The 12847-nt window shown below is 49.8% G+C and overlaps 1 protein-coding gene across 4 annotated transcripts in view; it reads right to left on the reverse strand.

Moving 5' to 3' along the window:
• DENND2B (DENN domain containing 2B) overlaps positions 1-12847 on the reverse strand; it is a 166256-nt gene that overhangs the window by 22425 nt on the left and 130984 nt on the right. For all 4 annotated transcript variants that reach the window (XM_006051600.4, XM_044929489.2, XM_025266612.3 and 1 more), the window contains 2 exons: positions 11484-11620; positions 365-516 (listed from right to left, as the gene is read on the reverse strand). In XM_006051600.4, coding sequence (XP_006051662.2) covers positions 365-516; positions 11484-11620 — 289 coding nt within the window. The remainder of the gene's footprint in view (positions 1-364; positions 517-11483; positions 11621-12847) is intronic.

Raw genomic sequence — 12847 nt, forward strand, 5'->3', positions numbered from 1 at the left:
TATCCCTGGCCCCTAAATGCCAGGGCTAATATCAGTTCTGCAGAATTTTAAGACACCAACCCAGGCCCTATCTTCCTGCTTCCAGGAAGGGGAGGAGAAATCATGATTAGACAGGAGACTACAGGGGCTCCTACCTTAGTTTCACAGCTTAAAGCTCCAGCAGTAAAGGGAAGAAGGTGGGACTGGGTGGCCCCTAAGAGCACATCTCGACTGTCCACAAAGGATGTTGACATGGCAGAGGTCCTGAACACAGAGCTCCTCCCTGACGTCACCTCTGCCAAGCACTAGTGAGGGAAAAAGCCTGAGCAGAAGCTGGCCCTGGCCTCAAGCTGACCCTACAGGCGCGCTTCAGGGCTGCCATTACCTGAGTGGGTGGGTTGTTGTACTTCCTGTCCTGAGGACTCCACATCCTGTGCAAAGAGTCCAAGGAGTTCTCAGACAGCTGCTGGGGTTTTCGTCCTGCTCTTCGGCTCTTTAAGTCCACATCCTCATACGGATTCTCCTTGGGCAGATCTCCTGCAGAGGAGGAAAAGTTAGAGAAGGAAAGAAGGAGACAGATACACACACACACACACACACACACACACACACACACACACAAATAAACAAGCAGAATTCCTGTGAGCCAAAGACAGTGGCTTCTGCCTGGCCCTTCAGCTCATGAGTCACACAGCTGCCTGTCTGCAGTGGGAAGGCTACAAACAGAGCCTGGTTCCGAATCCAGAAGCCGAACTGTACCCCCCTCCCCAATTCAGCTCAGCCTTGTCTGGCCTCTGCTTTATAAATTCAAAGATTGCACAAGACTGGCTCAGCCACCCGTGCCTGTGCCCAGCCAGAGGACGAAGCCAACAGCAGGCGTCTTTTTTTGGCTCCAGTCCTTCCTCTCGAAAGCCCCGGAGATATACAGTTCAAGGCAGGAAAGGCCTTCAGAGGTCACGCAGCTGTCTCTTCACCCCCTGCTCCCTGAGGACCACCTCTGGGCATGGGTGTGGAGGACTCTACGAACTCCAGGGAGCCGGGCGGCACCAGGCTGCACCAGACCTGCATCTCACCGGCACGCTGTGCAACAGCTCTCTCAGGACATGGCTTTCGTCTGGTCCACTAAGGTAACTCTGCACCAGAGCAGTGATTAGCAAGTAGTGAGCACTCAGTATTACTTGTTCAATGAACTGCTCTGACTAGCGTCACTCCACTTCCTCCACCACAGACCTCAGCAAAAAGACAATGGTCATCAATCCCCTTTTGTGATAAACTCTTCTGCTGGGACACACGAGATGTGAAAAGCCTGAAGGGAGTTTGGGCTGGAGGGGTGGGGTTGGGGGGAATTCTTGCTTCTCTTCTCAGGATTCATTTCCAACGTCCGGAGCACTGCATTGGCACTACCAGGAAATCACAGAAAATCCAAAAAGCGCCGTCCATTCCTGCCCTTGAAGAGCAACCCCTTCCTACAAGCCCTATCCTCCTGCCAACCTACACCTGGACTCCTCTAAAAAGCAAGCAAGGTGAGTCCTGGCTCAGTTATGGGCAGAATCACAGTGGTGACAAGGGTCACAGGGACTGTGAGTGAATACAGCCTTCCACTCCCCCTTGTCTTGTCTTTCCCCAGCCTCCACTCTATATCAATACCACTACTTGGGACGTAGGTGTTAGTGGCCAGAATACTGTTTTGCTGGAGGTGCACGCCGGAAGAGCAGGGCTCACCCCGCCTTCTCTGTCCAAGCAGCAGGATGAGCCTGGGGGACCACTGGGGCCCCACAGACACCTGCCTGTGCCTCCCACCATAGAGGAGTTCAGGTGCCACTTCTCAGGGAGCAGACAGAAGAAAAAGCAACAGACTCAACGCAAGGCCCCTGGGAGTGGACACAGGAGAGATACCAAATCCTCTATGCCTTCAGAGTTTTCAATCGCCAAAACCAAGATCTCCACCAGATCTCATTTTTATCACTATCATGAGCAACCACCATGAATTTAGGAAATGTCTTTGCCGAGGTGTGGGGGCAGAGGGGCTGTGAAGGGGGGATTTCAGTCACGGCTAATTAGACTGCCATGGGAGCCGTACAGATCTCTGTAAACGAATGAGTCAAAGACGGGTCAAGGAAGGATTTGGGACTGGATTAAGTGATTCTCAACACCAGGCAGAGTCCCCAGCAACTGCACAGACTTTCCTGTAACACAGTCATGCCATGAAAATGACTTTTCTCCATTCCAGAGCCCTGACTAAGCAGAGCTGACCCAGCAGCCCTGCCTCAAGAAGCCAAATATGAAACCTGACATCCCTTGCATGTTTTCTATAGCCCACCCCATCGCGGGCACTCAGGGAGGAATCAGGATAGACTCTGTATTTCCTGGTCCCTCGCCAACATAGGTCCTGTAGCGGTGAGGCTAGGGGACCAAAGATTGTTGAGTCAGGACACAATCTTCCATATCCTGTGAGACAGGACAGAGCAGATGGGGGCAGGGAGAACATGTATTCCAGGCTCATCAAATCTAAACTGCTTCGGGCTGGATGACCAGCCAGAGTCCTTATCATCTTCCCCCAGCCTACAGGACGACCCTGTCTCAACTGCTTTAGATCAGAGTTGCTCCAGTTGGGGCTGGATAATTCTCGTTGTGGTGGACTGTACTGTGCATTTGCAGGATGTTCAGTAACAACCCTGGCCTCCATTCACTACACAGAGGACAGTAGTATCCCCTCAACCAAACAACTGAAAATGTCTCCAGACACTGTCAAATGTCCCCTGGGCAGATAGATGGATAAATGGACGATGAGTCAGACAGATGGATGATGGATGGAAGAAAAGAAGGAAGGAAGGAGAAAAGGAGGAACAAAGGAAAAGTGGATGGATGGATGGGTGGATATGGATGGATGGATGGAACTATACCCCAACCCGTGCTTGCCCCATTAAGAACCACTGTTTTAGACAGATGTTCCTAAACTTCCTAATGGCTTCTGAGCGCTAAGGCAAACTCTCTTCCTCCCTCCTTCACTCTTCTCCCTTCCTTCTTTTCCCTTTGAACATCAATGCAAAAGCCAAAGCTCCAAGAAACAGAAGTAGGAGACAGAGGCCTGGGACAGTCACAGATGCGTATCAGTGATCATCTGGGAACTGAAAACAGTTGGGAACACCAGGGTCTCAAGCCTGGTATGGCCTCTGGAAACTAAACTTCAGGAAAGCTTCAAATGCCTGCTCCTCCTGCCTGCCCAGCCTAACAGAAAGAAACAGCCTCTTTCTTCTCCAGCAACGTTCAACAGCCTCTCAGATATAACCAGGCCACTAATCATTTCTCCAGGAAATGAAGGTTGGCCCTGGCCCAAGCCCCACCTCCCCAAGCCATAGCTTGAGCCCTTCACAGCCCCATTCACCTCTGACACCCCACTTTCTGGAGCTGCCACACAGAAACCTACACAGCCATCTGTCCAGATAGTAAGGGTGACAAGGGCATGGGGATGTACAGAGACCAAGCAGTGCCCAAGGCCTAGAGCCAATAGGTCCCAAAGCGATGGCTCAGAGCTGGGAGACCAGGAGGGCTAGGGAATCCAGCTCAGAATCTCCTCCCTCCTCCGGGACAGAGCCACAGTGAGGCTGAAGAAGCTGGAGCTGAGTGGAGAAACCTGGAGAAGACTCTGCAGGGCCTGGATGGGAGGTGGGAAACCTGGCAGATCTGAAGGCCTTCACCCACTCTCTTGCCCACACAGCTCCCTCAAGGGTGCTCCAGGCCGCCCTGGGAGACGGAGAAGAGGTGGGGCCTCCATCCCCAAGGCCTGGCCCGGAGCAGCCCCATCTCATCAAGCCCAGCTGCAGAAGCCAGAGGTCTCACCCTTTCCCAGCTTTGCTGATGACACAAAGGACAGGGGCATCGCCAAGAATTTCTGCTTTGCACTTTTTTTTATAAGGGGCTTGGTCAGAGCCCAAACCTATCACGGGGATCCTCTTGAAGGAAGAACCCAGTCCCACTGAGCCCTGCCCCCCCATGCCTCCCCACGTCTCCTGTGGTCATTAACCACGGATGCCAAACACCCCAGCCCCCAACACACACACAAGTGGAAGAACCAGTTAGAGAAGGGATGCGTGTCTGTGTCAACAACTTAGAATTTCTCCAAATCTTAAGCTTCCCAGACCACACCCATGGCGAGGGCCCTGGGTCTGCAGCTTCCCTCCCCAACCCTCTCTCATGTCCAGCCAGCTGTTTCTCTGGTTCTCGGCCTCTTCCCCTCCCTTGCACTAAGGAGAGAGGGCCAGATGAAGGGCCCAGGGCCCCGGCAATGCACAGCACAGATGGGGAGCTCTCAGGGGCCAGCCGTTCCCCACCCTCCAAAGCTGGGCACCATTTCCCAACTGCCCGGGCAGTGTTCCTTGGATGACACCTCTGGGCAGCAGCCTCCATGCTATTAGGTGCCTCTGATCCTCACTGTCCCCCAGCCTTGCGACACAAGAGAGAAGAAGGCAGAAAGAGCAGACGCTCAAAAAGCTTTACAGTAAGGCTGACTGGCTCTGTCCCCAGCTCCCACCCCACTCAAGTTCCTGGAAACGTTCCCTCAGCCCCAGCGAGCTGATGGGAGTGGGAATCTCTGCAGGAATGCAGCCTGGGCTCCCTGGTCAGGCGCCGAGGCCACTCCACATAACTCTCTAACAAGCTGCTTCCTTGGGTGCATTTTTGAGTGTCAGGCTCAGAATGCCAACGATTATAAGGCTTTGTGGGACAGCAGCATCTTCCAGAGGCAGATGTCAAATTGGACAGACGAGAAGGAACAGCCCCCAGAAGCGACACAGCAGTCTAACTTTATTTCGGGACCACTCTGTTGCAAATCAGCAGGGTAAATGTCAGCCTGGTTTGGAGTATCCCACCCTGGTTCCCAAGGCATCAGGCTGGGTCTAGGCGGGAGGCTAGCGCACTCCCCAGGGCCCTGTGTTCAAGTCCAGGGCTCATGGAGAAGATGCATTAGTCTCTGGGCCAAATGGCACTTGGTCTCTTATAGACCAGGAATTCCAGACCGATGGGCTGGCCCCCAAGATAAAGACTCAGCGTGGGTGCTCTCTGCCCACCTCCCGCCTCCCTGCCACAGCCCCATTATCACACACCCGAAACAAAGCTCTGTCTGCCCCCAGGCAAGGGAGGCGGCAAAAACTGGATAATCCAAACCAGAGCACCCTCAGCCTCACCAAGCACAGGCTGGGCCAAGGAGAGAGAAGGCTCCCGGGAAGTCAGGCTCTGCTCAGTCCGAGGCAAAAGTGAAAGTGACACTCAAAGTTCAGCAACAAGGGCCCCCTTCGGAAGCCTCAGAGGGGTCCAAATTCTTGGACTGTCTCCAGGGAAGGAGAAAGGGTAAGTCAACCAGAATCTGAAAGAAAGAGACATCCTCCCTTGAATTTCCCTCTGGCCTCCCTGGGCAGGTCTAGAAGTTCAAGGGCTACTGTGACGACAGAAAGGAGGAAAACACACCCAGGGCACCAAACAGCCAGAGATTTGCAAACTCACCCGACCCCCACCACACCAGGGCAGCCAGAACCCCCAGGGGGCCCTCCCTGCCATCCCCTCTCACCCCCTCCTCTCTACACAGCGCTCCAAAGATCTGGAAGCAAGCTCAGCAGCTAGGGAACATGTCCCCGCACCAGCCTCACCTCAGCCCAGCCCTTACTCAGGCTTCTAGCTCGTCCATCTAAGAGGCATCCAAGCTGCTCTGCTATTTTCTGGCCTTCTCACGCAACACCTCAAAGTGGCAGGAAGTCCCCTCTACTAAGTGAGGAGGCCAAGGCCCAGACACACTTGCCTCCCTCTACCTCTTCTAACTTCTAACCTAAGGAGGGCCTGAGAACAGTTCTGTTGCCCAGAACAGTGCCTCCAAAATTCTCACCTCCTGCCACAGCCCACCCCCCAACACTACATGCACAGCCCCCAAATAACCTCAAACAGAACCCTGTGATTGTGGAGCTCTGGACAGGGAGAAACGGTTGGAGCATCCCTTTCTTTTATTCCAGTTCAGCTGATGCAAAAGCATTCCCAGGTGAGGTCCCTGGGCAGCACAGAAGGGCTGCAGAGCATTGTCGCAGAAGAGAGTGCTCAGGCCCCAGTGCCGGCAGCGCCTGGGTCCTGAGGGGGACAGCTGAAAGCTGGAGCCTGCCCTGCCCACCGCAGCAGCCACCCCGGCTGCTTCCAGGGCCCCAGGCAGCAGTGACATGTGAGGATTTCTCTCAGAACAGAGCAAACAGGAGTGTACCCTACTCTGGGGTGGGGAGGAAGATGGGGCTGTATCTCTGTCCCCCACAGCTCCTGACTGAGCTCAGCTCTGGGTGGCCATGCATACAAGTTTCTCCCAGGTGGTAACCGAAGGGGCCTCCTTCCCCAGGCCCTTTTGCTGTTCTGGGGAATCTCCCTCCCACAGACTTTCAGATAGGATTGCGCTTCAGGCAGCCACATCCAATACACCCCAGCCCTGGGAAAGCAATGCCTGTGTGGGTCCGGGCACTGCTGCTGGCTCCCCAGAAACGCTGGAGCAGTCAGGCTGTAAGGAGAAAAGGAGGAACCTGACGACTCAGATCAAACAGGGGATTAGATGACTCTCTCTTCCTAGGATCCCACAGTCTTATCTGGGGGGCTCTCCACTAGGGTCATTCCTCTCTGTAACACACTCATTGGGCTTCCGAGGTGGCACTAGTGGTAAAGAACTAGCCTGCCAATGCAGGAGACCTAAGAGACGTGGGTTCAATCCCCGGGTGGGGAAGATCCCCGGAGGAGGGCATGCAACCGACTCCAGTATTCTTGCCTAGAGAATCCCATGGACAGAGGAGCCTGGAGAGCTGTAGTATATAGGGTTGCAAAGAGCTGGACATGACTGAAGTGACTTAGCACACACATATAATGTGTAACACCAAGAGTGAAACCTAACATAAACTATGAACTTTGGATGATAATGATATTTTGGTTCATCAATTGTAAACAATTGTACCACTCTGGTAGAAGTGGTACAAATTATCAAAAGTAATTGGGGAAACTATATATGTGGCTCAGAAGGTAAAGAATACACCTGCAATGCAGAAGACCGGGGTTTGATCCCAGGAGAAGGGAATGTCTGCCCACTCCAGTATTCTTGCCTGGAGAATCCTGTGGACAGAGGAGCCTGATGGGCTAGAGTCCATGGGGTCAAAAAGAGTCAGACATGACTGAAGCGACTTAAGACGAATGCATGAATACACTCCTTAGGACCATGGTCTTCAGCCCCAAGGCCCAAGGCAGAGACAAGACAGAGAGGAGGGCAGGAGAGGTCAAGTGCATGGACGCAGACTTCTCCTTGGGGACCTGTGCTGAGACACACACTTCACTTGAACAAAATGGAAACCCCCGCTGAAGAGAATTTGGCCAGAATTAAGATAAAACCCAAAAATAAACTCAACCTAGCCTCAACTAGGGCAATATTGCATAGAAACCTGGAATGTGAGGTCCATGAATCAAGGCAAATTGGAAGTGATCACACAGGAGATGGCAGAGTGAACGTCAACATTTTAGGAATCAGGGAACTAAAATGGACTGGAATGGGTGAACTTAACTCAGATGACCATTATATCTACTACTGTGGGCAAGAATCCTTTAGAAGAAATGGAATAGCCAACATAGTCAACAAAAGAGTCTGAAATGCAGTACTTGGATACAATCTCAAAAATGACAGAATGATCTCTGTTCATTCCAAGGCAAACCATTCAATATCACAGTAATCCAAGTCTATGCCTTGACCAGTAATGCTGAAGAAGCTGAAGTTGAATGGTTCTATGAAGACCTATAAGAACTTCTAGAACTAACACCAAAAAAAAAGATGTCTTTTTCATTATAGGGGACTGGAATGCAAAAGTAGGAAGTCAAGAAACACCTGGAGTAATAGGCAAATTTGGCCTTGGAGTACGGAATGAAGCAGGGCAAAGGCTAACAGAGTTTTGCCAAGAGGACACACTGGTCATAGCAAACACCCTCTTCCAACAACACAAGAGAAGACTCTACACATGGACATCACCAGATGGTCAATACCAAAATCAGATTGATTATATTCTTTGCAGCCAACGATGGAGCAGTTCTATACAGTCAGCAAAAACAAGACCAAGAGCTGACTGTGGCCTCAGATCATGAACTCCTTATTGCCAAATTCAGACTTAAATTGAAGAAAGCAGAGAAAACCACTGGACTATTCATGTATGACCTAAATCAAATCCCCTACAATTATACAGTGGAAGTGACAAATAGATTCAAGGGATTTAATCTAATAGACAGAGTGCCTGAAGAACTATGGATGGAGTTTCGTGACACTGTAAAAGAGGCAGTGATCAAGACCATCCCCAAGAAAAAGAAATGTAAAAAGGCAAAATGGTTGTCTGAGGAGGCCTTACAAATAGCTGTGAAAAGAAGAGAAACTAAAAGCAAAGGAGGAAAGGAAAGATATACCCATTTGAATGCAGAGTTCCAAAGAATAGCAAGGAGAGATAAGAAAGCCTTCCTCACTGATTAATGCAAAGAAATAGAGGAAAACAATAGAATGAGAAAGACTAGAGATCTCTTCAAGAAAATTAGAGATACCAAGGGAACATTTCATGCAGAGATGAACACAATAAAGGACAGAAATGGTATGGACAGAAGCAGAAGATATTAAGAAGTGGTAAGAATACACAGGAGAACTATACAAAAAAGATCTTTATGACCCAGATAACCACAATGGTGTGATCTCTCACCTACAGCCAGACATCCTGGACTGCAAAGTCACGTGGGACTTAGGAAGAAGCATCACTACAAACAAAGTTAGTGGAGGTGATGGAATTTCAGTTGAGCTATTTCAAATCCTAAAAGATGATGCTGTGAAAGTGCTGCACTCAATACTCCAGCAAATTTGGAAAACTCAGCAGTGGCCACAGGACTGGAAAAGCTCAATTTTCATTCCAATCCCAGAGAAAGGCAATGCTAAAGAATGCTCAAACTACTGCACAATTGCACTCATCTCACATGCTAGCAAAATAATGCTAAAAATTCTCCAAGCCAGGCTTCAACAGTACATGAACTTCCAGATGTTCAAGCTGGATTTAGAAAAGGCAGAGGAACCAGAGATCAAATTGCCAACATCCATTGGATCATTGAAAAAGTGAAAGAGTTTCAGAAAAACATCTACTTTTGCTTTATTGACTATGCCAAAGCCTCTGACTGTGTGGATCACAACAAACTGTGGAAGATTCTTAAAGAGACGGGATTACACGACCACCTGACCCGCCTCCTGAGAAATCTATATGCAGCAGTTAGAAGCATCAAGAAGCAACTGTTAGAACTGTACATGGAACAACAGACTGGTTCCAAATCTGGAAGGGAGTACATGAAGGCTGTAAATCGTCACTGTGCTTATTTAACTTATATGCAGAGTACATCATAAGAAATGCTGGGCTGGATGAAGCACAAGCTGGAATCAATGCCGGGAGAAATATCAATAATCTCAGATATGCAGATGACACCACCCTTATGGAGAAAGTGAAGAAGAACTAAAGAGCCTCTTGATGAAAGTGAAAGGAGAGTGAAAAAGTTGCCTTAAAACCCAATACTCAGAAAACTAAGATCATGGCATCTAGTCCTATCACTTCATGGCAAATAGATGGGGAAACAATGCAAACAGTGAGAGACTTTATTTTCTTGGGCTCCAAAATCACTGCAGATGGCGATTGCAGCCATGAAATTAAAAGACGCTTGCTCCTTGGAAGAAAAGGTATGACAAATCTAGACAGCCTATTAAAAACCAGAGATGTTACTTTGCTGGCAAAGGCCTGTCTAGTCAAAGCTATGGTTTTTCCAGTAGTCATGTACAGATGTGAGAGTTGGACTGTAAAGAAATCTGAGCACTGAAGAACTGATGCTTTTGAACTGTGGTGTTGGAGAAGACTCTTGAGTCCCTTGGACAGCAAGAAGATCCAATCAGTTAATCCTAAAGGAAATCAGTCCTGAATATTCATTGGAAAGACTGACGCTGAAGCTGAAACTCAAATACTTTGACCACCTGATGCGAAGAACTGACGCATTGGAAAAGACCCTGATGCTGGGCAAGATTGAAGGTGGGAGGAGAAGGGGACGACAAAGATGAGATGGTTGGACGGTATCACCGACTCAATGGACCTAAGTTTGAGTAAGCTCTGGGAGCTGGTGATGGACAAGGAGACCTGGTGTGCGGCAGTCCATGGGGTTGCAGAGATCAGACACAACTGAGCAACTGAACTGAACTGACTGAGCCTCGACTATTATTATTATTGCTTTTTGTTGATGCTCAGATGCAAGTTTGCGAACACAATATCCTCCCAGTACCTGGAGGACAATTCTCCATAGTATCCTACATTTCCAACCTGAGCAAGAGAAATTAATCATTCCCAAGTATCTTTTCAAAGATGTTTATAGAGCAAACAGCCTTGGGGGATAGAGTCTCCCTCCAGGACAGAGGCAGATCTGTTTCCTGACCAGAATAATAAGGATTATGTCTGCTTATGGGGCAAAGGTTGAACAGGTTTGCCAGCAGCCCCTTGAAAAGCTTGGGGTTTCCTAAGCTTGAGGTTCCTTGGCTGGACATAATAGACCCACGATGTGTACAGCCTCTACCTGGACCTCCTCCACACTGCCCCATGGGGCTGTGGAGCAAGGGGAACCTGTGTGAACAGCAAGCTCATGTGGCCTGTTGTGCATGAGTAGTAAAGTCCTCTGTGATCCAAGCTCCTCTGTCTTCGGCCATTATCTGTGGACCCGAGAAGGCTAGTGCTAACTTGCAAGCAGAGTGAAATCTCAGACACTTCACACTTACTTTAAGGGAGGAGTAGGAGAGATACATATTAAGGACCAGGTATCATGCTAGATACTTTGATATATATTTTATCTCATTTAATCCAAACAGTAATCTTGCATATTACTACTACTATTGTTGTTACCATAAAACTATCATCACCATTTCTGTCAAACATCAACATGAATCAGCCATAGGCATACCTATGTCCCTTCCCTCGTGAACCTCCCTCCCCCTTCCCCAAGTATTTCTGCCAGGGTCAATTGTATGTTTCCATCATTTGCTAGTTAGTGACTCTTCTTTTTTAAATATAAACTTACTAGGTATTAAAAATTTTAAAAATCATCATTTCATAAGAGAAAAGGTCGCAAAAAAGTTAAAAGTGATTTGCCTAAGGATACACAGCTAAGAAAGGGCACCTATTGGACTCCAGAGACTTTCAAAAATAAAGGGACAGTGTGGTTCCCCCTTTTTGTGGTGCCAGGAGCCCTTGGGGTTCCAATTCATTCAAAACCAGGCTTTAATCTCTCAGCTGCTCAGTCTTTGGTAAGCCTCTTTCTCTGATGCCCCTTTCCTTGAGAAGTTCCAGAAGTCGGGCCACATCTGCCCAGAGAGAATGAAGTGGAACCTGGGAGCGCCTGTCCTGCAGCCGTGCTCCTGCGGCACCACAGATGAGCCAGCCCGCCGCTCGGCCCCTGCTTACCCACGATATCTTCATAGGCGTTCTCTTCTAAAGTGCTTTTGGATCCAAACTTGGGTTGGCTCTCAGTACCGTTCTCAGTGGGAGAAGAGGGGTACAGGGACTGGAGACTGGATGCATCCTCAAACTCAAAGGATTTTCTGTGGATGACAAAGAGTATGAGTCATTCTGGCTGAACCACACCCTTGCTGCCCTGGAAGGGAATGGCGAAGGGCAACAGCCAAGACTGGAGGTCCTCCTCGCTAAACCAGCCCCTGAGCAAAGCATCAAGATGGATCCAAACTTACCATCCAAATGAAGAGATAAATGGTCCAAAAGGCCCCAGCCTGGGTGCCTGCAACTAATACCAGTAACAACTATCACAGTTGAAAAGGATGTCATGTGTCAGACGCTGTGTCTGATGCTCTACACATGTTCGCCCATTCGTCTTCACCTTGCTGCTGCTAGGTATCGTGCCACTTTAAGATGGACTAGCCCATGGAGGAGCCTGGAAGGCTGCAGTCCATGGGGTCGCTGAGGGTCGGACATGACTGAGCGATTTCACTTTCACTTTTCACTTTCATGCATTGGAGAAGGAAATGGCAACCGACTCCAGTGTTCTTGCCTGGAGAATCCCAGGGACGGGGCATCCTGGTGGGCCACCGTCTATGGGGTCGCACAGAGTCAGACACGACTGAAGTGACTCAGCAGCAGCCTGAGGCTCAAGGAGATAAAGTGACAGAGGTAAGACTCGCACAGGCTGTCAGACGGCAGGGTCTGAGGTTTTGACCTGGGCCTCCAAGCCCTGGAGAATATAATTTTTGAGAAGTATCTGCCATGACCACAGGAACTGAGTGCCTCGTCTGGTCTAGAGTCTCACACCATGTCTGCATCTGAGCCAAGGCCTCAGGCACCGAGCAGGCAGGAAGGGCTCAACACTGGACGGGTGATGCTCAGGGCTGTTCAGGGGTCACAGAAGCAGCTGGTGGCAGGTGGTTCGTTGAAATGAGAAGGGCCTGAGCCCTCAAGACAAATCACACCACTTCTGAGAGGACCTGGTAAGGCAATTTTGCCGCCAGAAGCTATTTCCAAGACCTACCTTACCTTCGGTTAGTGACCTGCACCTTTCCATCCCCCAAATAACCTTGCCCTCTCCTGCATGGTTCCCAAACCACAGCTAGTTAGCTTCTCGGACATGGTGAGCCCATGCTACCCTCTACTCCTCATCTTCACAGGGAGGCCTGGCCCAGCTGCATGCTCTTGCTCTCCAAGGCTGGTCCCTCCCCAGGAGGGAGAAAAGTACAGGCACTGACTGAATCCCTCCTCTCGCCCACTAACACCTTCCTCATCTTTGGGTACCCTTGATCTTTCAGCTGATGCAGTCCTTT

This window comes from Bubalus bubalis, chromosome 16 (genome assembly GCF_019923935.1).
Source record: "Bubalus bubalis isolate 160015118507 breed Murrah chromosome 16, NDDB_SH_1, whole genome shotgun sequence".
NCBI lineage: Eukaryota > Metazoa > Chordata > Mammalia > Artiodactyla > Bovidae > Bubalus > Bubalus bubalis.